Source organism: Somniosus microcephalus, chromosome 15 (assembly GCF_052327205.1).
Source record: "Somniosus microcephalus isolate GS21.2 chromosome 15, FLI_Smic_1.0, whole genome shotgun sequence".
NCBI classification, from domain to species: Eukaryota; Metazoa; Chordata; class Chondrichthyes; order Squaliformes; family Somniosidae; genus Somniosus; species Somniosus microcephalus.
Window position 1 is genome coordinate 124,330,164 of NC_141001.1, and position 21,736 is coordinate 124,351,899.

Consider the following 21,736-nt stretch of genomic DNA (forward strand, 5'->3'; position numbering starts at 1 on the left):
AAATTTACTGAAGAGCGAGAAATGTTTGGAACAATCTATTGATGGACTGGTTGGGCCGAATGGCCTGTTCCAGTGCTGTACATTCTATGTATTATTGATACAAAGTAATCAAGACAACATTGGTTTTATTCAAAGTATAATAAGTGGCAGTTAACGTACAAGAGGGATGGGCTTTGATGGGAGAGTCACTGTCCGAGGGGGATGGGCTTTGATGGGAGAGTCACTGTCCGAGGGGGATGGGCTTTGATGGGAGAGTCACTGTCCGAGGGGGATGGGCTTTGATGGGAGAGTCACTGTCCGAGGGGGATGGGCTTTGATGGGAGAGTCACTGTCTGAGAGGGATGGGCTTTGATGGGAGAGTCACTGTCGAAGGGGGATGGGCTTTGATGGGAGAGTCACTGTCCGAGGGGGATGGGCTTTGATGGGAGAGTCACTGTCCGAGAGGGATGGGCTTTGATGGGGGAGTCACTGTCCGAGGGGGATGGGCTTTGATGGGACAGTCACTGTCCGAGAGGGATGGGCTTTGATGGGAGAGTCACTGTCGAAGGGGGATGGGCTTTGATGGGGGAGTCACTGTCCGAGGGGGATGGGCTTTGATGGGAGAGTCACTGTCCGAGAGGGATGGGCTTTGATGGGGGAGTCACTGTCCGAGATGGATGGGCTTTGATGGGGGAGTCACTGTCCGAGAGGGATGGGCTTTGATGGGGGAGTCACTGTCGAAGGGGGATGGGCTTTGATGGGAGAGTCACTGTCCGAGGGGGATGGGCTTTGATGGGAGAGTCACTGTCCGAGAGGGATGGGCTTTGATGGGGGAGTCACTGTCCGAGGGGGATGGGCTTTGATGGGGGAGTCACTGTCCGAGAGGGATGGGCTTTGATGGGAGAGTCACTGTCCGAGAGGGATGGGCTTTGATGGGAGAGTCACTGTCCGAGGGGGATGGGCTTTGATGGGAGAGTGACTGTCCGAGAGGGATGGGCTTTGATGGGAGAGTCACTGTCCGAGGGGGATGGGCTTTGATGGGGGAGTCACTGTCCGAGAGGGATGGGCTTTGATGGGAGAGTCACTGTCCGAGAGGGATGGGCTTTGATGGGAGAGTCACTGTCCGAGGGGGATGGGCTTTGATGGGAGAGTCACTGTCCGAGAGGGATGGGCTTTGATGGGAGAGTCACTGTCCGAGGGGGATGGGCTTTGATGGGAGAGTCACTGTCCGAGAGGGATGGGCTTTGATGGGAGAGTCACTGTCCGAGAGGGATGGGCTTTGATGGGAGAGTCACTGTCCGAGGGGGATGGGCTTTGATGGGAGAGTCACTGTCCGAGGGGGATGGGCTTTGATGGGAGAGTCACTGTCCGAGGGGGATGGGCTTTGATGGGAGAGTCACTGTCCGAGAGGGATGGGCTTTGATGGAAGAGTCACTGTCCGAGGGGGATGGGCTTTGATGGGTGAGTCACTGTCCGAGAGGGATGGGCTTTGATGGGAGAGTCACTGTCCGAGGGGGATGGGCTTTGATGGGAGAGTCACTGTCCGAGAGGGATGGGCTTTGATGGGAGAGTCACTGTCCGAGGGGGATGGGCTTTGATGGGAGAGTCGCTGTCCGAGGGGGATGGGCTTTGATGGGGGAGTCACTGTCCGAGGGGGATGGGCTTTGATGGGAGAGTCACTGTCCGAGGGGGATGGGCTTTGATGGGAGAGTCACTGTCCGAGAGGGATGGGCTTTGATGGGTGAGTCACTGTCCGAGAGGGATGGGCTTTGATGGGAGAGTCACTGTCCGAGAGGGATGGGCTTTGATGGGAGAGTCACTGTCCGAGAGGGATGGGCTTTGATGGGAGAGTCACTGTCCGAGAGGGATGGGCTTTGATGGGTGAGTCACTGTCCGAGAGGGATGGGCTTTGATGGGAGAGTCACTGTCCGAGAGGGATGGGCTTTGATGGGAGAGTCACTGTCCGAGGGGGATGGGCTTTGATGGGAGAGTCACTGTCCGAGGGGGATGGGCTTTGATGGGGGAGTCACTGTCCGAGAGGGATGGGCTTTGATGGGGGAGTCACTGTCCGAGGGGGATGGGCTTTGATGGGAGAGTCACTGTCCGAGGGGGATGGGCTTTGATGGGAGAGTCACTGTCCGAGGGGGATGGGCTTTGATGGGAGAGTCACTGTCCGAGGGGGATGGGCTTTGATGGGAGAGTCACTGTCCGAGGGGGATGGGCTTTGATGGGTGAGTCACTGTCCGAGGGGGATGGGCTTTGATGGGAGAGTCACTGTCCGAGAGGGATGGGCTTTGATGGGAGAGTCACTGTCCGAGGGGGATGGGCTTTGATGGGAGAGTCACTGTCCGAGGGGGATGGGCTTTGATGGGTGAGTCACTGTCCGAGGGGGATGGGCTTTGATGGGAGAGTCACTGTCCGAGGGGGATGGGCTTTGATGGGTGAGTCACTGTCCGAGGGGGATGGGCTTTGATGGGTGAGTCACTGTCCGAGGGGGATGGGCTTTGATGGGAGAGTCACTGTCCGAGAGGGATGGGCTTTGATGGGAGAGTCACTGTCCGAGGGGGATGGGCTTTGATGGGGGAGTCACTGTCCGAGGGGGATGGGCTTTGATGGGAGAGTCACTGTCCGAGAGGGATGGGCTTTGATGGGGGAGTCACTGTCCGAGGGGGATGGGCTTTGATGGGTGAGTCACTGTCCGAGGGGGATGGGCTTTGATGGGAGAGTCACTGTCCGAGGGGGATGGGCTTTGATGGGAGAGTCACTGTCCGAGGGGGATGGGCTTTGATGGGAGAGTGACTGTCCGAGGGGGATGGGCTTTGATGGGAGAGTCACTGTCCGAGGGGGATGGGCTTTGATGGGAGAGTCACTGTCCGAGGGGGATGGGCTTTGATGGGAGAGTCACTGTCCGAGGGGGATGGGCTTTGATGGGGGAGTCACTGTCCGAGGGGGATGGGCTTTGATGGGAGAGTCACTGTCCGAGAGGGATGGGCTTTGATGGGAGAGTCACTGTCCGAGGGGGATGGGCTTTGATGGGGGAGTCACTGTCCGAGGGGGATGGGCTTTGATGGGAGAGTCACTGTCCGAGGGGGATGGGCTTTGATGGGAGAGTCACTGTCCGAGAGGGATGGGCTTTGATGGGAGAGTCACTGTCCGAGGGGGATGGGCTTTGATGGGAGAGTCACTGTCCGAGGGGGATGGGCTTTGATGGGGGAGTCACTGTCCGAGGGGGATGGGCTTTGATGGGAGAGTCACTGTCCGAGAGGGATGGGCTTTGATGGGAGAGTCACTGTCCGAGAGGGATGGGCTTTGATGGGAGAGTCACTGTCCGAGAGGGATGGGCTTTGATGGGAGAGTCACTGTCCGAGAGGGATGGGCTTTGATGGGAGAGTCACTGTCCGAGGGGGATGGGCTTTGATGGGAGAGTCAGCTGTCCGAGGGGGATGGGCTTTGATGGGAGAGTCACTGTCCGAGGGGGATGGGCTTTGATGGGAGAGTCGCTGTCCGAGGGGGATGGGCTTTGATGGGGGAGTCACTGTCCGAGAGGGATGGGCTTTGATGGGAGAGTCACTGTCCGAGGGGGATGGGCTTTGATGGGAGAGTCACTGTCCGAGAGGGATGGGCTTTGATGGGAGAGTCACTGTCCGAGGGGGATGGGCTTTGATGGGAGAGTCACTGTCCGAGGGGGATGGGCTTTGATGGGAGAGTCACTGTCCGAGGGGGATGGGCTTTGATGGGAGAGTCACTGTCCGAGGGGGATGGGCTTTGATGGGAGAGTCACTGTCCGAGAGGGATGGGCTTTGATGGGAGAGTCACTGTCCGAGAGGGATGGGCTTTGATGGGAGAGTCACTGTCCGAGAGGGATGGGCTTTGATGGGAGAGTCACTGTCCGAGAGGGATGGGCTTTGATGGGAGAGTCACTGTCCGAGGGGGATGGGCTTTGATGGGAGAGTCACTGTCCGAGAGGGATGGGCTTTGATGGGAGAGTCACTGTCCGAGGGGGATGGGCTTTGATGGGAGAGTCACTGTCCGAGGGGGATGGGCTTTGATGGGAGAGTCACTGTCCGAGGGGGATGGGCTTTGATGGGAGAGTCACTGTCCGAGGGGGATGGGCTTTGATGGGAGAGCCACTGTCCGAGGGGGATGGGCTTTGATGGGAGAGTCACTGTCCGAGGGGGATGGGCTTTGATGGGAGAGTCACTGTCCGAGAGGGATGGGCTTTGATGGGAGAGTCACTGTCCGAGAGGGATGGGCTTTGATGGGAGAGTCACTGTCCGAGAGGGATGGGCTTTGATGGGAGAGTCACTGTCCGAGGGGGATGGGCTTTGATGGGAGAGTCACTGTCCGAGAGGGATGGGCTTTGATGGGAGAGTCACTGTCCGAGGGGGATGGGCTTTGATGGGAGAGTCACTGTCCGAGGGGGATGGGCTTTGATGGGGGAGTCACTGTCCGAGAGGGATGGGCTTTGATGGGAGAGTCACTGTCCGAGAGGGATGGGCTTTGATGGGAGAGTCACTGTCCGAGGGGGATGGGCTTTGATGGGGGAGTCACTGTCCGAGGGGGATGGGCTTTGATGGGAGAGTCACTGTCCGAGGGGGATGGGCTTTGATGGGGGAGTCACTGTCCGAGGGGGATGGGCTTTGATGGGAGAGTCACTGTCCGAGGGGGATGGGCTTTGATGGGAGAGTCACTGTCCGAGGGGGATGGGCTTTGATGGGGGAGTCACTGTCCGAGGGGGATGGGCTTTGATGGGAGAGTCACTGTCCGAGGGGGATGGGCTTTGATGGGAGAGTCACTGTCCGAGGGGGATGGGCTTTGATGGGGGAGTCACTGTCCGAGAGGGATGGGCTTTGATGGGAGAGCCACTGTCCGAGAGGGATGGGCTTTGATGGAAGAGTCACTGTCCGAGAGGGATGGGCTTTGATGGGAGAGTCACTGTCCGAGAGGGATGGGCTTTGATGGAAGAGTCACTGTCCGAGAGGGATGGGCTTTGATGGGAGAGTCACTGTCCGAGAGGGATGGGCTTTGATGGAAGAGTCACTGTCCGAGAGGGATGGGCTTTGATGGGAGAGTCACTGTCCGAGGGGGATGGGCTTTGATGGGAGAGCCACTGTCCGAGAGGGATGGGCTTTGATGGAAGAGTCACTGTCCGAGAGGGATGGGCTTTGATGGGAGAGTCGCTGTCCGAGGGGGATGGGCTTTGATGGGAGAGTGACTGTCCGAGAGGGATGGGCTTTGATGGGAGAGTCACTGTCCGAGGGGGATGGGCTTTGATGGGAGAGTCACTGTCCGAGGGGGATGGGCTTTGATGGGGGAGTCACTGTCCGAGGGGGATGGGCTTTGATGGGAGAGTCACTGTCCGAGAGGGATGGGCTTTGATGGGAGAGTCACTGTCCGAGGGGGATGGGCTTTGATGGGAGAGTCACTGTCCGAGAGGGATGGGCTTTGATGGGAGAGTCACTGTCCGAGAGGGATGGGCTTTGATGGGAGAGTCACTGTCCGAGAGGGATGGGCTTTGATGGGAGAGTCACTGTCCGAGAGGGATGGGCTTTGATGGGAGAGTCACTGTCCGAGGGGGATGGGCTTTGATGGGAGAGTCACTGTCCGAGGGGGATGGGCTTTGATGGGAGAGTCACTGTCCGAGAGGGATGGGCTTTGATGGGGGAGTCACTGTCCGAGAGGGATGGGCTTTGATGGGAGAGTCACTGTCTGAGAGGGATGGGCTTTGATGGGAGAGTCACTGTCCGAGAGGGATGGGCTTTGATGGGAGAGTCACTGTCCGAGAGGGATGGGCTTTGATGGGAGAGTCACTGTCCGAGAGGGATGGGCTTTGATGGGAGAGTCACTGTCCGCGAGGGATGGGCTTTGATGGGAGAGTCACTGTCCGAGGGGGATGGGCTTTGATGGGGGAGTCACTGTCCGAGAGGGATGGGCTTTGATGGGAGAGTCACTGTCCGAGAGGGATGGGCTTTGATGGGAGAGTCACTGTCCGAGAGGGATGGGCTTTGATGGGAGAGTCACTGTCCGAGAGGGATGGGCTTTGATGGGAGAGTCACTGTCCGAGAGGGATGGGCTTTGATGGGAGAGTCACTGTCCGAGGGGGATGGGCTTTGATGGGGGAGTCACTGTCCGAGAGGGATGGGCTTTGATGGGGGAGTCACTGTCCGAGAGGGATGGGCTTTGATGGGAGAGTCACTGTCCGAGGGGGATGGGCTTTGATGGGGGAGTCACTGTCCGAGAGGGATGGGCTTTGATGGGAGAGTCACTGTCCGAGAGGGATGGGCTTTGATGGGAGAGTCACTGTCCGAGAGGGATGGGCTTTGATGGGAGAGTGACTGTCCGAGAGGGATGGGCTTTGATGGGAGAGTCACTGTCCGAGAGGGATGGGCTTTGATGGGAGAGTCACTGTCCGAGGGGGATGGGCTTTGATGGGAGAGTCACTGTCCGAGGGGGATGGGCTTTGATGGGAGAGTCACTGTCCGAGGGGGATGGGCTTTGATGGGAGAGTCACTGTCCGAGAGGGATGGGCTTTGATGGGAGAGTCACTGTCCGAGAGGGATGGGCTTTGATGGGGGAGTCACTGTCCGAGAGGGATGGGCTTTGATGGGAGAGTCACTGTCCGAGGGGGATGGGCTTTGATGGGAGAGTCACTGTCCGAGAGGGATGGGCTTTGATGGGAGAGTCACTGTCCGAGGGGGATGGGCTTTGATGGGAGAGTCACTGTCGAAGGGGGATGGGCTTTGATGGGAGAGTCACTGTCCGAGGGGGATGGGCTTTGATGGGAGAGTCACTGTCCGAGGGGGATGGGCTTTGATGGGAGAGTCACTGTCCGAGGGGGATGGGCTTTGATGGGAGAGTCACTGTCCGAGAGGGATGGGCTTTGATGGGAGAGTCACTGTCCGAGAGGGATGGGCTTTGATGGGGGAGTCACTGTCCGAGAGGGATGGGCTTTGATGGGAGAGTCACTGTCCGAGGGGGATGGGCTTTGATGGGAGAGTCACTGTCCGAGAGGGATGGGCTTTGATGGGAGAGTCACTGTCCGAGGGGGATGGGCTTTGATGGGAGAGTCACTGTCCGAGGGGGATGGGCTTTGATGGGAGAGTCACTGTCCGAGAGGGATGGGCTTTGATGGGAGAGTCACTGTCCGAGAGGGATGGGCTTTGATGGGAGAGTCACTGTCCGAGAGGGATGGGCTTTGATGGGAGAGTCACTGTCCGAGAGGGATGGGCTTTGATGGGAGAGTCACTGTCCGAGGGGGATGGGCTTTGATGGGAGAGTCACTGTCCGAGGGGGATGGGCTTTGATGGGAGAGTCACTGTCCGAGGGGGATGGGCTTTGATGGGAGAGTCACTGTCCGAGGGGGATGGGCTTTGATGGGAGTATTGAAGTACAAGAGGCATTGCCGTTTTTGTCCCTGACTTTTCTCATGCATAAAGCTGGACCCCATTACCTGTTCTCCGTTTCTTTGTGCTTCGAGTTCGAGGGGCAAGGGGCCGATGATACACAGCTGTACCTAGGCCTGCGACAACTGTCTCAATAGTTTCATCCAGCAGGCTTGCACTCATCAGGTACTGTGGTACATGCTGCAGATAAAAACCAGCACAGGTTACACAGGCCCCAAGCACATGTTCAGTCTCTTATTTTGTATCTGACCGTACGTTCCAGGAGTCGTCATCCAGTTCCTTCACGTCATTGTTTTTTTGGTATGGCACAATGTAGAGATTGATAAAGAAGATGATTCGCTCGTCACTTGTATGATATTAGGACACATACTGTAACCCTAATGGGTTTAATCAAAAATACAGAAGCTTCTGGTACAAATCATTCTTTGCTCTTCCAATAATGCACCTAGAGAGGAAAGTACTGATTTGTCTTAAAAAGGAAATAAGGGCAAATTCCACAATCACTGTGAGGAGTCGTCCTCAAAGACTGTGTGGCTTGGTGAATCGAGGCTACAGCACTCTGACCTCCCAGCGTGGGTCGGTGAATTTACCCTATGGTGTCTGTGATAATACTGCAATGGGGTGAAATCATGCGATTAGTGTGTGAAGCCCATTGCTCAGTACAGCCTCGGTACTGGGTTACGTGGGTGGGTTTGGTTCAGTGGGGAAATGAACCATGTGATGTGATGTGACTCCGAGTCACAGAGCAGGAAAACCCCTGGACTGAGCTAGCCAATTAGTTGCTGAGGATATGATGATTAATGCCAAGGGGGGGAAAGATCCAGGGATCGCACTCCTGATGGCTGTACAGGAGCCCCTGTCCAGCGGGGGTGGGGGCGATGGATGTCCAGCAATGCTCCCTCTCCAGGCTCACATATGAAGAGGAGCCATTGGCACGGGTGAAACCATAGCCCAGCGCGAGTCACTGTCTTTAGCAAACTGAACCCAAGCACAGAAAATAAATCACCAACTCACATGGAATTCAGTGCACTGCTGCAATGCCAGGATGAGATTTTTGGGCACCTAAAACTCTAAGAGTTGCCATGATCTAAAAGGATTTATAAACTTGACACCTAATACAGGAAACTCTCTTTTAACCGGCACCTAAATATCCAGAAATCTCTCTTAACCGGCAAAATTCAGGAGTAGGTTCAGGTAAGTTTTACTTCATATTAGTGGCCGTGTAACCGGGGTTCCTGGATCTGTGGCCGTGCAACAGGGACTCCTGGATCTGTGGCCGTGTAACCAGAACTCCTGTACAAGTGCCGTGTAACCGGGGTTCCCGCACCTGTGGCCGTGCAACAGGGACTCCTGGACCTGTGGCCATGTAACCGGAACTCCTGTACAAGTGCCGTGTAACCGGGGTACCTGGATCTGTGGCCGTGTAACCGGGGTTCCCGCACCTGTGGCCGTGCAACAGGGACTCCTGGATCTGTGGCCGTGTAACCGGAACTCCTGTACAAGTGCCGTGTAACCGGGGTTCCTGGACCTGTGGCCGTGTAACCGGGGTTCCCGCACCTGTGGCCATGCAACAGGGACTCCTGGACCTGTGGCCGTGTACGGGGATCTCGTACCTTGGTAAGCATATCTCTCTGTAATCCGGACTTTTTGATCAACCGGCACCACGCCGGTCCCGTCGGTGCCGGATGAAAGAGAGTTTCCTGGTACATTGATTCACGAAATCTATAATCTCTCTTATATATCATTACAGGAGCTACTGGGTTACAGGAACACCCAGTTACAGGACATTTAATACTGTCGTAAACAGATTACTTCCCAACAGAGACTTATTCCCGCAGGAGCTCAGACACGGACATACCCTGGAAGTACATTTGAAAACGGCATTGCATCATGTCCACTGTGCTGTCTTAACTTAGTATCGTGCACGTCTATCTCTGAACCGTGTGGTTTTGTACTGTGAAATTAGGCGTACCCTGATTTGATGTGCGCGGGTAATCCGGTTTCGGTTTACGTTTGCCCGGACCCTCTCACTCTGACGAGTCCTTGCTATAGCACGGGTTCTTCTGGCAGATGGGCGTAACCGGGAAGTAGTGGGTTCTTGCGGTGCATCAGCAACAAGGAAGGCAACCTCTTCATCATCAATCTCCTCAACAGCTACAAACAGAAGCAAACGGGATCAGATATTACTCTAACAGTGTCCTTTCTAATAAGCTTTGTCCCACTCTCAAGTTTCAGTTTGGAGTAAGGAACAGGGCAGCTTGATGCTCCTTAGACCAGGGCACTGGGCGATCTATTGAAAGGACCCAGTTCTCTAGCAAACCTCACCACCTGGGTTGGAAAGAGGTCCAAGAGCAGTGATCAGTTAATTGGGATTTGAACTCGGGTCGTCTTATTGAGGATCTCGTACCATGCAGCTACCAACCCCCATGCCCATAATAAATCCACTATAAATACTGCGCTACTTTCCAGGAATTGGTTGACTACTGTTCAATGATCAAGTCACAGATCATTAATCCTTCAGCGAAGAAGTCATCGTACATCAACAATATAGAGCCTAACGCCATCTGTGTCCATCACAAATCCCACACGAAAAATCCAATCCAGCATAAGTCGATTCACAAACTCCACTGTATTTATTAATCATCGGAGTGTGTTGCAACATTCGATTTCCAAATACATTGAAAAGCCCCGTGTCTAAAAGGGTTAAATTACGAGGACAGGTTGCACAGACTAGGCTTGTGTTCCCTCGAGTTTAGAGGATGAAGGGGTGATCTGATCGAGGTGTAAAAGATGATTAAAGGAGTTGATAGGGTAGATAGAGAGAAACTATTTCCTCTGGTGGGGGGAGTCCAGAACAAGGGGGCAGAACCTTAAAATTAGAGCCAGGCCGTTCAGGGGTGATGTCAGGAAGCACTTCTTCACACAAAGGGTGGTGGAAATCTGGAACTCTCTCCCCCAAAAAGCTGTTGAGGTTGGGGGTCAATTGAAAATTTCAAAACTGAGATTGATAGATAAATGGAGTTAAGATATAGATCAGCCATGATCTGATTGCATGGGGGAACAGGCTCAAGGGGCTGAATGGCCTCCTCCTGTGTTCTCATGTTATGTATCTGAAATGGAAAGCCCATTAGAAAAGGGTCTACATTTAGCTGTTAAGCCTGTAAGTGGCAATGTGTGGGGTTTTCACTAGATAACGTCACATAACGTTAGCAGCCGTGTTTCCCTACAACAGTGACTATACTTCAGAAGTAGTTAGCTGGCTGTGAAACACTTTGGGATGTGGTGAAAGGAGCTATGCAAGTTTGTTCTTCATTAAAAGAGCAGCGATATAGGTATATATGGTACAGTAACTGTTAATACCACAAAAAGGGTTGGATCTGCATGCAGTTGCAGGCTCTGACCATTGGTGATCGCTGTGGAGCAGCATAAGAAATAGGAGCAGGAGTAGGCCATTCGGCCCTTCGAGCCTGCTCCGCCATTCAATAAGATCAGGACCTCAACTCCACCTTCCCGCACTATCCCCATATCCCTTGATTCCTTGATTATCCAAAAATCTATCAAATTCTGTCGTGAATACAGGAATCCCGTCCCAACTGCAATTTTGCCGTACGCGGATTTCAAGTATACACGGTTTCCTCTCTGCGACAACTTTTGCCAACCGCGGCAGTGAATTTTGCGTATACCACCCACCCACTCGCCAGGCTCTGCCACTGCTCGCCCCCTCCGCTGACCACCCACCCACCCACTCGCCAGGCTCTGCCACTGCTCGCCCCCTCCGCTGACCACCCACTCACCTGGCTCCGCCACTGCTAGCCCCCTCCGCTGACCACTTACTATTCCAGCCCAATGACCTCTAACCCCCTCCACTGACCACTTACTATTCCAGCCCAGTGACCTCTAACCCCCTCCACTGACCACTTACTATTCCAGCCCAGTGACCTCTAACCCCCTCCACTGACCACTTACTATTCCAACCCAGTGACCTCTAACCCCCTCCACTGACCACTTACTATTCCAGCCAAGTGACCTCTAACCCCCTCCACTAACCACTTACTATTCCAGCCCAGTGACCTCTAACCCCCTCCACTGACCACTTACTATTCCAGCCCAGTGACCTCTAACCCCCTCCACTGACCACTTACTATTCCAGCCCAGTGACCTCTAACCCCCTCCACTGACCACTTACTATTCCAGCCCAGTGACCTCTAACCCCCTCCACTGACCACTTACTATTCCAGCCCAGTGACCTCTAACCCCCTCCACTGACCACTTACTATTCCAGCCCAGTGACCTCTAACCCCCTCCACTGACCACTTACTATTCCAGCCCAGTGACCTCTAACCCCCTCCACTGACCACTTACTATTCCAGCCAAGTGACCTCTAACCCCCTCCACTGACCACTTACTATTCCAGCCAAGTGACCTCTAACCCCCTCCACTGACCACCCACCAGGCTCTTGCCACCAAAACGGTGGGAGCTGAACTCCCAGCCTCTGGGTTGCTAGACCAGTAACATAACCAGTACAATACCATATATTATATATTCTGTGCATGCATTCCACACACAACTCAGCAAACAAGTGCAAGATATTTAAGGAGGCATATTTCCTCCCACCAAATACAATTATAAGGTTATTTTTACTTACCTTCTGTGGGATTGTTAATAGCACATTCTGGACAAAACCATTCTTCTACTGGAACAGTATGAAGGGCAGGATTGAGACAGTCCATGTGGTACCTAAAACAAAATGGTGACACAGTTTGAATCAGCAAAAATACTCTCAATACAGAAGGTACAAGTGAAGCGGGCAGAAAGCAGAACTTTAAAGAACAGAGCAATTAACAAAGTATGGGAACGAGTGGGGCAGAGAGATTAGTTTGGGATTGCTCTAGCAATGAGCCAGCGCAGACATGATGGGCTGAATGGCCTCCCTCTGTGCTGTAAACTCCAATGTTTCCACGATACCTCCATATACTCAAATGGTGCACAATCACCCCATTTACACTGCCACGGCCGATTTCAGATCATAGACAATAGATACAAGTGCCTGCGCAGAACCTCGCGGCAAACAGCGCAGCTTTCATTTTCAGGCAGATGCTTTCCCCGGTGTCAGGGAACGTTGACAGACGGTCACGGCAGAGCTGCCCTGTGGGGCTGTACAGGTGGGTTGTGTGATCAGGCTGCCCACATCCAGCCGGGGATACGGTTGTTTACTGTCTCTGTTGGCAACACAGAGGTAGCAGTGTTGCAATGTAAAGGAACGTTAGATATTAAAAATGGAATGCCGTTCATTCCGTGTCACTCAGGTCAATCATTTCCAATCCTGAGAGTTTTTCAACGCAAAATATATGGATGAAATTAGTTTTTTAAGCTACTAACACACTGCCTTATAAAACTGCAATACTAACAGAAGACTGATAATTATAGTTAAAAGGAAAATCAAAAAAGAGGTATTATTTATTACCAGAGGTATTGACCAATGTTTCACTGCCCATCATTAACACCATCTCATCACATACACAAGTTATTTGAAGACACTCACACTTATCCCATTTCTTTCAAGTAAAATACTGCAGAGTTTTTACCAGATAATATTGCTCTGTTAAAAACTTAACCTAAAGCTGCATTCATTCTCAGCTAATAAGAATATAAGAAATAAGAGCAGGAGCAGGCCATTCGAGCCATTCAATAAGATCATGGCTGATCATCGACCTCAACTCCACTTTCCCGCCCGATCTCCATAACCCTCAATTCCCCGAGAGTCCAAAAATCTATCGATCTCAGTCTTGAATATACTCAACGACTCAGCATCCACAGCCCTCTGGGTCAGAGAACTCCAAAGATTCACCACCCTCTGAGTGAAGAAATTCCTCCTCATCTCAGTCTTAAAAGGCCGACCCCTTATCCTGAGACTGTGCCTCCTAGTTCTAGGCTCTCCAGCCAGGGGAAACAATCTCTCAGCATCTACCCTGTCAATCCCCCTCAGAATTTTATATGTTTCAATGAGATCACCTCTCATTCTTCTAAACTCCAGAGAGTATCGGCCCATTCTACACAATCTCTCATCATAGGACAGCTCTCTCATCCCAGGAATCAATCTGGTGAACCTTCGTTGCACCGCCTCCAAGGCAAGTATATCCTTCCTTAGATGAGGAAACCAAAACTGTGCCCAGTACTCCCGGTGTGGTCTCACCAGGGCCCTGTACAATTGGAGCAAGACTTCCTCACTCTTATACTCCAGACCCTTGCAATAAAGGCCAACATGCCATTTACCTTCCTTATTGCTTGCTGTACCTGAATGCTAGCTTTCTGTGTTTCTTGCACGAGGACACCCAAATCTTTCTGAACACCAACATTTGAAAGTTTCTCACCATTTAAAAAATATTCTGTTTTTCTATTCTTCCTTCCAAAGTGAATAACCTCCCATTTCCCTACATTATGCTCCATCTGCCATTTCACTGCCCACTCACTCAGTCTATCTATATCCCTTTGCAGACTCTGTGTTCTCCTCACAGCTTACTGTCCCACCTAGTTTTGTATCATCAGCAAACTTGGATACGTTACACTCGGTCCCTTCATCCAGGTCATTAATATAGATTGTAAATAACTGAGGCCCCAACACTGATCCTTGCGGCACCCCACTAGTTACAGCCTGCCAACCTGAAAAAGATCCCTTTATCCCGACTCTCTTGTTTTCTGTCCGTTAACCAATCCTCTATCCAGGTTACTACATTACCCCAACCCCATGAGCCCTAATCTTGTGTAATAACCTTTTATGTGGCACCTTATCGAATGCCTTTGGAAATCCAAATATAATACATCCACTGGTTCCCCTTTATCTACCCTGTTAGTTACATCTTCAAAAAACTCTAATAAATTTGTCAATCACGATTTCCCTTTCAAAAAACCATGCTGACTCTGCCTAATCATGTTATGATTTTCTAAGTGCCCTGATACAGGAAACTTTTTTTTATCCGGCACGGACGGGACCGACGTGGTGCCGGTTCATCAAAAATTCCGGATAACCGAAAGCCATAATAAAAGATACGGAGCTGAGAGCTCCGTATAAAGCAACAAACCCTGTTGCTTCAGCTTCAGAACAATGGTCACAAGTTGCAAGCGTCTCTGTAGCTTAGCAACAGCTGCAGCCACACCCTTGCACAGCAACAAATGGAGGAAGGCAAATAATAAAAGTTACTTGAACCTACTCCTGAATTTTGCCAGTTAACCGAGATTTCCGGTTATTTAGGTGCCGGTAAATCGAAAGTTTCCTGTACCACTTCCTTAACAATGGATTCAAGCATTTTCCCGACGACTGACTGGCTAACTGGCCTGTAGTTCCCTGTTTTTTCTCTCCCTCCTTTCTTGAATAGGAGGGAGACAAAAAACCTTCCAATCCAGTGGGACCATTCTAGAATCTAGGGAATTTTGGAAGATCAAAACCAAGGCATCCACTATCTCTTCAGCCACCTCTTTCAGAACCCTGGGATGTAGGCAGTCAGGTCCAGGGGATTTGTTGGCTTTCAGTCCCATTAGTTTCTCTAGTACTTTTTCTCTACTTATATTAATTACTTTAAGTTCCTCACCTTCATTAGACCCTTGGTTCCCCACCATTTTTGGTATGCTTTTTGTGTCTTCTACTGTGAAGACAGATACAAAATATTTGTTTAATGTTTCTGCCATTTCCTTATTGTTCATAATTTCTCCTGTCTCAGCCTCTAAGGGACAAACGTTTACTTTTGCTACTCTCTTCCTTTTTACATACTTGTAGAAACTCTTACAATCTGCTTTTATATTTCTTGCTAGTTTTCTCTCATATTCTATTTTTTCCCTCATCAATTTTTTGGGTCATCCTTTGCCGGTTTCTGAAACTCTCCCAATCCTCAGGCTTACTATTATTCTTTGCAACATTATAAGCTTTTTCTTTCAATCTAATGCTATCCTTAGCTTCTTTAGTTAGCCACAGTTGGATCACTTTTCCCTTGGAGTTTTTGATTCTCATAGAGTCATAGAGTTTTACAGCACAGAAAGAGGCCCTTCGGCCCATCGTGTCTGCGCCGCCCATCCATCCCTCCCTGTCCAGTCTAATCCCATTTTCCAGCATTTGGTCCATAGCCTTGTATGCAATGGCATTTCAAGTGCTCATCCAAATGCTTCTTGAATGTTGTGAGGGTTCCTGCCTCTACCACCCTTTCAGGCAGTGAGTTCCAGCTTCCAACCACCCTCTGGGTGAAAAAGTTCCTCCTCAAATCCCCCCTAAATCTCCTGCCCCTTACCCTGAATCTGTGCCCCCTTGTTATTGACCCCCCTACTAAGGGGAAAAGTTCCTCTTTATCTACCCTATCTATGCCCCTCATCATTTTGTACACCTCAATCAGGTCCCCCCTCAGCCTCCTTTGCTCCAAGGAAAACAACCCCAGCCTGTAGAGTCTCTCTTCATAGCTAAGGCGCTCCATCCCAGGTAACATCCTGGTGAATCTTCTCTGCACCCTCTCCAGAGCAATCACATCCTTCCTATAGTGAGGCGACCAGAACTGCACACAGTACTCCAGCTGTGGCCTCACCAGCGTTTTGTACAGCTCCATCATAACCTCCCTACTCTTATATTCTATGCCTCTGCTAATGAAGGCAAGTATCCCATATGCCTTTTTAACCACCTTATCTACCTGCTCCGCTGCCTTCAGGGATCTATGTACATGTACACCAAGGTCCCTCTGACCCTCTGTACTTCCTAGGGCCCTACCACCCATTGTGTATTCCCTTGCCTTATTTGACCGTCCAAAATGCATCACCTCGCATTTTTCCGGGTTAAATTCCATTTGCCACTTTTCCGCCCATCTGACCAACCCGTTAATATCGTCCTGTAGCCTGAGACTTTCCTCCTCGCAATTTACCACCCCACCAATTTTCGTGTCATCCGCGAACTTACTGATCATACCCTTTACATTCTCATCCAAATCGTTAATGTAGATCACAAACAGCAAGGGACCCAGCAACGATCCCTGAGGTACCCCACTGGACACAGGCTTCCAGTCACAAAAGCAACCTTCGACCATCACCCTCTGCCTCCTGCCACTCAGCCAGTTTAGGATCCAACGCGCCAAGGCCCCCTGGATCCCATGGGCTCTTACCTTCTTGACCAGTCTCCTATGCGGGACTTTGTCAAAAGCTTTACTGAAGTCCATGTAAACCACATCCACAGCATTTCCCTCATCTACACAGCTAGTCACCCCCTCGAAAAATTCAATCAGATTGGTCAGACATGATTTACCCTTGACAAAGCCATGCTGACTATCCCCGATTAATCCTTGCCTCTCCAAGTGGAGACTAATTCTGTCCCTCAGAATTTTTTCCAATAATTTCCCTACCACAGATGTTAGGCTCACTGGCCTGTAATTCCCTGGTTTATCCCTGCTACCCTTCTTGAATAATGGTACTACGTTAGCTGTTCTCCAGTCCTCTGGTACATCCCCTGTGGCCAGAGAGGTTCTGAAAATTTGTGTCAGAGCCCCCGCAATCTCCTCCCTTGCCTCACACAACAGCCTGGGATACATCTCGTCCGGGCCTGGGGATTTATCCACTTTTTGGCCTGCTAAAACCGCTAGTACCTCCTCCCTCTCGATGCTAATATGTTCAAGTATGTCACAGTCCCCTTGCCCGATTTCTATGCCTACATCATCTTTCTCCACAGTGAACACGGAGGCAAAAAATTCATTTAAAACCCCACCTACTTCTTCTGGCTCTACACACAGCTTGCCACTTTGGTCCCTAATGGGCCCTACCCTTTCCCTGGTTATCCTCTTGCCCTTAATATACTTATAAAACATCTTAGGATTTTCCTTTATCTTGCTCGCCAGTGTTATTTCATGGCCCCTCCTCGCCCTCCTAATTTCCTTTTTAAGTATGCCCCTGCACCTCTTATACTCCTCTAGGGCTTCCACCGTCTTTTGTCTTTTGTAACTGCCAAAAGCCCCCCTTTTTTTCCTAATGCATTTTTGTATGTCCTTTGTCATCCAAGGTTCCCTTTGCTTGTTGGTCCCACCCTTGACCCTTACAGGAACATGTTGGTGTTGTACTATCTCTATTTCCCTTCTGAAAGCCTCCCACTGTTTTGATGTGGATTTTCCTATAAGTAGCTGCTCCCAGTCCACTTTGGCCAGATCCTGTCTTATCTTATTAAAATCTGCCTTCCCCCAATTTAGAACCCTTATTTCCGGGCCGTCTTTGTCTTTTTCCATGACCACCTTAAATCTCACCGAATTGTGGTCACTATCGCCAAAATGCTCTCCTACAGACACGTCCACCACCTGCCCGTCTCCATTCCCTAGAATTAGGTCCAGCACCGCTCCCTCTCTTGTAGGACCTTCTACATGTTGGCTCAAAAAGCTTTCCTGAATGCACTTTAAGAATTTTTCACCCTCCAAGCCTTTCACACTCTGACTATCCCAATTTATATTGGGGAAGTTGAAATCCCCCACTATTATTACCCTATTATTTTCGCACTTCTCTGAGATTTGCCTGCATATCTGTTCCTCTATCTCCCCCTGGCTGTTTGGGGGCCTATAGTACACTCCCAGCAAGGTGCTTGCCCCCTTTTTGTTTTTAAGTTCTACCCATATGGCCTCAATGGGATATATTTTTGTTGAGAATTATGAAATATTTCTTTAAATGCTAGCCACTGCTTATGTACCGCCATACCTTTTAATCTATGTTTCCAATCTACCTTAGCCAACTCACCTCTCATACCTACGTAATTGGCTTTAAGTTTAAGACTCTAGTTTCGGACTTAGGCAAGTCACTCTCAAAATTAATGTGAAATTCTATCATATTATGATCTCTCTGCCCCAGAGGATCCTTTACTATGAGATTGCTAATTAACCCTGTCTCATTACACAATACAAGATCTAAAATAGCCTGTTCCCTGGTTGGTTCCATGACATATTGTTCTAGGAAACTGTCCCGAATGCATTCCATGAACTCGTCCTCCAGACTACCTTTCCCAATTTGATTTGTCCAGTCTATATGAAGATTAAAGTCCCCCAAGATTATTGCATTACCTTTGTTGCAAGCTCCTACTATTTCTTGATAAATATTCTGTCCAACGGTATTAGCTACTGTTAAGGGGCCTATATACCACTCCTACCAGTGTTTTCTGCCCCTTGTTATTCCTTATTTCCACCCATACTGATTCTACTTCCTGATCTTCCAAGCCGAGATCCTTTCTCGCTACTGTCCTTATGTCACCCTTTGTTATCAGGGCTACTCCCCTTCCTTTTCCATTCTGCCTGGCTTTTCGAAACGTCACGTACCGTGTAACATTTAGTTCCCAACCTTGGCCACCTTGCAACCACGTCTCTGTAATGGCTAATAGATCAAACCCATTTATCTCTATTTGTGCCACTAGTTTGTCTATCTTGTTACGAATGCTTCGTGCATTCAGATAAAGAGTCTTTAATTTAAATTTTTTACCATTATTCCCTGCTTTGACTTTATTCTCTGCTGCACTGCTACCGTTAAACTCTCTGTCCCTTCCTGTCACACTCTGCTTATTTTTACCCAAATCGCTACACTGCTCTATTGCCCTGACCTTTCTCTTTAGATTTCTAAATTTCCCCTCACCTGAACCCCACCCTTTTTTTTTTTTTTTTTAGTTTAAAGCCCTATCTACAGCCCTAGTTATTCGATTCGTCATGACGCTGGTCCCAGCCCGGTTTAAGTGGAGCCCATCCCGACGGAACAGCTCCCTCTTTTCCCCAGTACTGGTGCCAGTGCCCCATGAATTGAAAGCCCTTTTTCCCACACCGCTCTTTGAGCCACGCATTTAACTCTCTGATCTGTTTGACCCTATGCCAATTTGCACGTGGCTCAGGTAATAATCCAGAGATTATTACCCTTGCGGTTCTGCTAATTAATTTAGACCCTAGCTCCTCAAATTCCCTCAGCAGAACCTCATTCTTCAGCAGCACCTCATACTTAGTTCGGACAACGATGTCAGAATTAGGAAAGCAAATGGTATGTTGGCCTTTATTACAAGAGGATTTGAGTATAAGAGTAAAGACGCCTTACTGCAATTATATAGGGCCCTGGTGAGACCACACCTGGGGTATTGTGTACAGTTTTGGTTCCCTTACCTAAGGAAGGATATACTTGCCATAGAAAGGAGTGCAACAAAGGTTCACCAGACTGGTTCCTGGGATGGGGGGATTGTCCTATGAGGAGAGATTGAGTAGACTAGGCCTATATTCTCTAGAGTTTAGAAGAATGAGAGGAGATCTCATTGAAACATACAAAATTCTTACAGGGCTTTACAGGGCAGCTGCAGGGAGGATGTTTCCCCTGGCTGGGGAGTCTAGAACCAGGGGTCACAGTCTCAGAATAAGGGGTCGGCCATTTAGAACTGAGATGAGGAGAAATTTCTTCACTCAGAGGGCGGTGAATCTTTGGAATTCTCTACCCCAGAGGGCTGTGGAGGCTCAGTCATTGAGTATATTCAAGACAGAGAGCGATAGATTTTTGAATATTAAGGGAATCAAGGGATATGGGGATAGTGCAGGAAAGTGGAGTTGAGGTCGAAGATCAGCCATGAACTTATTGAATGGCAGAGCAGGCTCGAGGGGCCGAATGGCCGACTCCTGCTCCTATTTCTTATGTACCCCATCTGGAGTACTGCATTCAGTTCAGGATATATTGGTCATGGAAGGGGGGGGGGGGGGGGCAGCGCAGATTCACCAGAATGATACCGGGGCCAAAAGGGTTAAATGATGAGGACAGGTGGTACAGACGAGGCTTGTATTCCCTTGAATATAGAAGATTAAGGGGTGATCTAATCGAGGTGTTTAAGATGATTGCAGGATTTAATGGGGTAGAGAGAAACTATTTCCTCTGGTGGGGGGGGGGGGGGGGGGAAAGAGTCCAGAACAAGGGGGTACAACCTTAAAATTAGAGCCAGGCCGTTCAGGGGTGATGTCAGGAAGCACTTCTTCACACAAAGGGTGGTGGAAATCTGGAACTCTCTCCCCACAAAAGCTGTTGAGGCTGGGGGTCAACTGAAAATTTCAAAATTATATATTTGTTGGGTAAGGGTATTAAGGGTTACGGAACCAAGGCAGGTAGATGGAGTTAAGATACAGATCAGACATGATCTCACTGAATGGTGGAACAGGCTTGAGGGGCTGAATGGCCTCCTCTTGTTCCTATGTTTGTCAGCTGGACTCTCAAGATGCACGGAGCAGCTTAAGCCTAAAGATCAGCTCACTGGTCAACTCCACCAGCGTCAGTTCAACTCGCCGGCAGGAAGAACACTGCTATCAAGCTCTAAAGGAAATGATAATGCTGACAGACCCAACTCCCACCGGTCTCCCATTATCAACAAAAATTCTTGCACATAACAGGAGAGTAGTTCCCTGTTAGACTCTCCACTGTACTGTAGCTGTGTTACCTGTTAAGACTCTCCACTGTACTGTAGCTGTGTTCCGTTAGACTCTCCACTGCACTGTAGCTGTGTTCCCCATTAGACTCTCCACTGTACTGTAGCTGTGTTCCGTTAGACTCTCCACTGCACTGTAGCTGTGTTCCCCATTAGACTCTCCACTGTACTGTACCTGTATTCCCTGTTAGACTCTCCACTGTACTGTAGCTGTGTTCCTTTAGACTCTCCACTGTACTGTACCTGTGTTCCCGGTTAGACTCTCCACTGTACTGTAGCTGTGTTCCCTGTTAGACTCTCCACTGTACTGTAGCTGTGTTCCTTTAGACTCTCCACTGTACTGTACCTGTGTTCCCGGTTAGACTCTCCACTGTACTGTAGCTGTGTTCCGTTAGATTCTCCACTGTACTGTAGCTGTGTTCCCTGTTAGACTCTCCACTGTACTGTAGCTGTGTTCCCTGTTAGACTCGCCACTGTACTGTAGCTGTGTTCCCTGTTAGACTCGCCACTGTACTGTAGCTGTGTTCCCTGTTAGACTCGCCACTGTACTGTAGCTGTGTTCCCTGTTAGACTCTCCACTGTACTGTAGCTGTGTTCCCTGTTAGACTCGCCACTGTACTGTAGCTGTGTTCCCTGTTAGACTCTCCACTACTGTATCTGTGTTCCGTTAGACTCTCCACTGTACTGTAGCTGTGTTCCCTGTTAGACTCGCCACTACTGTATCTGTGTTCCCTGTTAGACTCTCCACTGTATTGTACCTGTATTCCGTTAGACTCTCCACTGTACTGTAGCTGTGTTCCCTGTTAGACTCGCCACTGTACTGTAGCTGTGTTCCCTGTTAGACTCGCCACTGTACTGTAGCTGTGTTCCCTGTTAGACTCTCCACTACTGTATCTGTGTTCCCTGTTAGACTCTCCACTACTGTAT

General features: G+C 50.4%; 1 protein-coding gene across 2 annotated transcripts in view; it reads right to left on the reverse strand.

Annotated features, from left to right (window-relative positions):
- Window positions 1-7,325: 7,325 nt before the first annotated feature.
- The window catches only part of phrf1 (PHD and ring finger domains 1), a 111,709-nt gene continuing 97,298 nt past the window's right edge, over window positions 7,326-21,736 (reverse strand). The window contains exons 6-8 of one of the 2 annotated variants that reach the window (XM_086008419.1): window positions 12,029-12,120; window positions 9,355-9,536; window positions 7,326-7,562 (exon numbers count right to left, since the gene is read on the reverse strand). In XM_086008419.1, the coding sequence (XP_085864545.1) occupies window positions 7,404-7,562; window positions 9,355-9,536; window positions 12,029-12,120 (433 nt within the window). In that variant the 3' untranslated portion in view covers window positions 7,326-7,403. The remainder of the gene's footprint in view (window positions 7,563-9,354; window positions 9,537-12,028; window positions 12,121-21,736) is intronic. The other variant, XM_086008418.1, reaches the window with a different exon arrangement.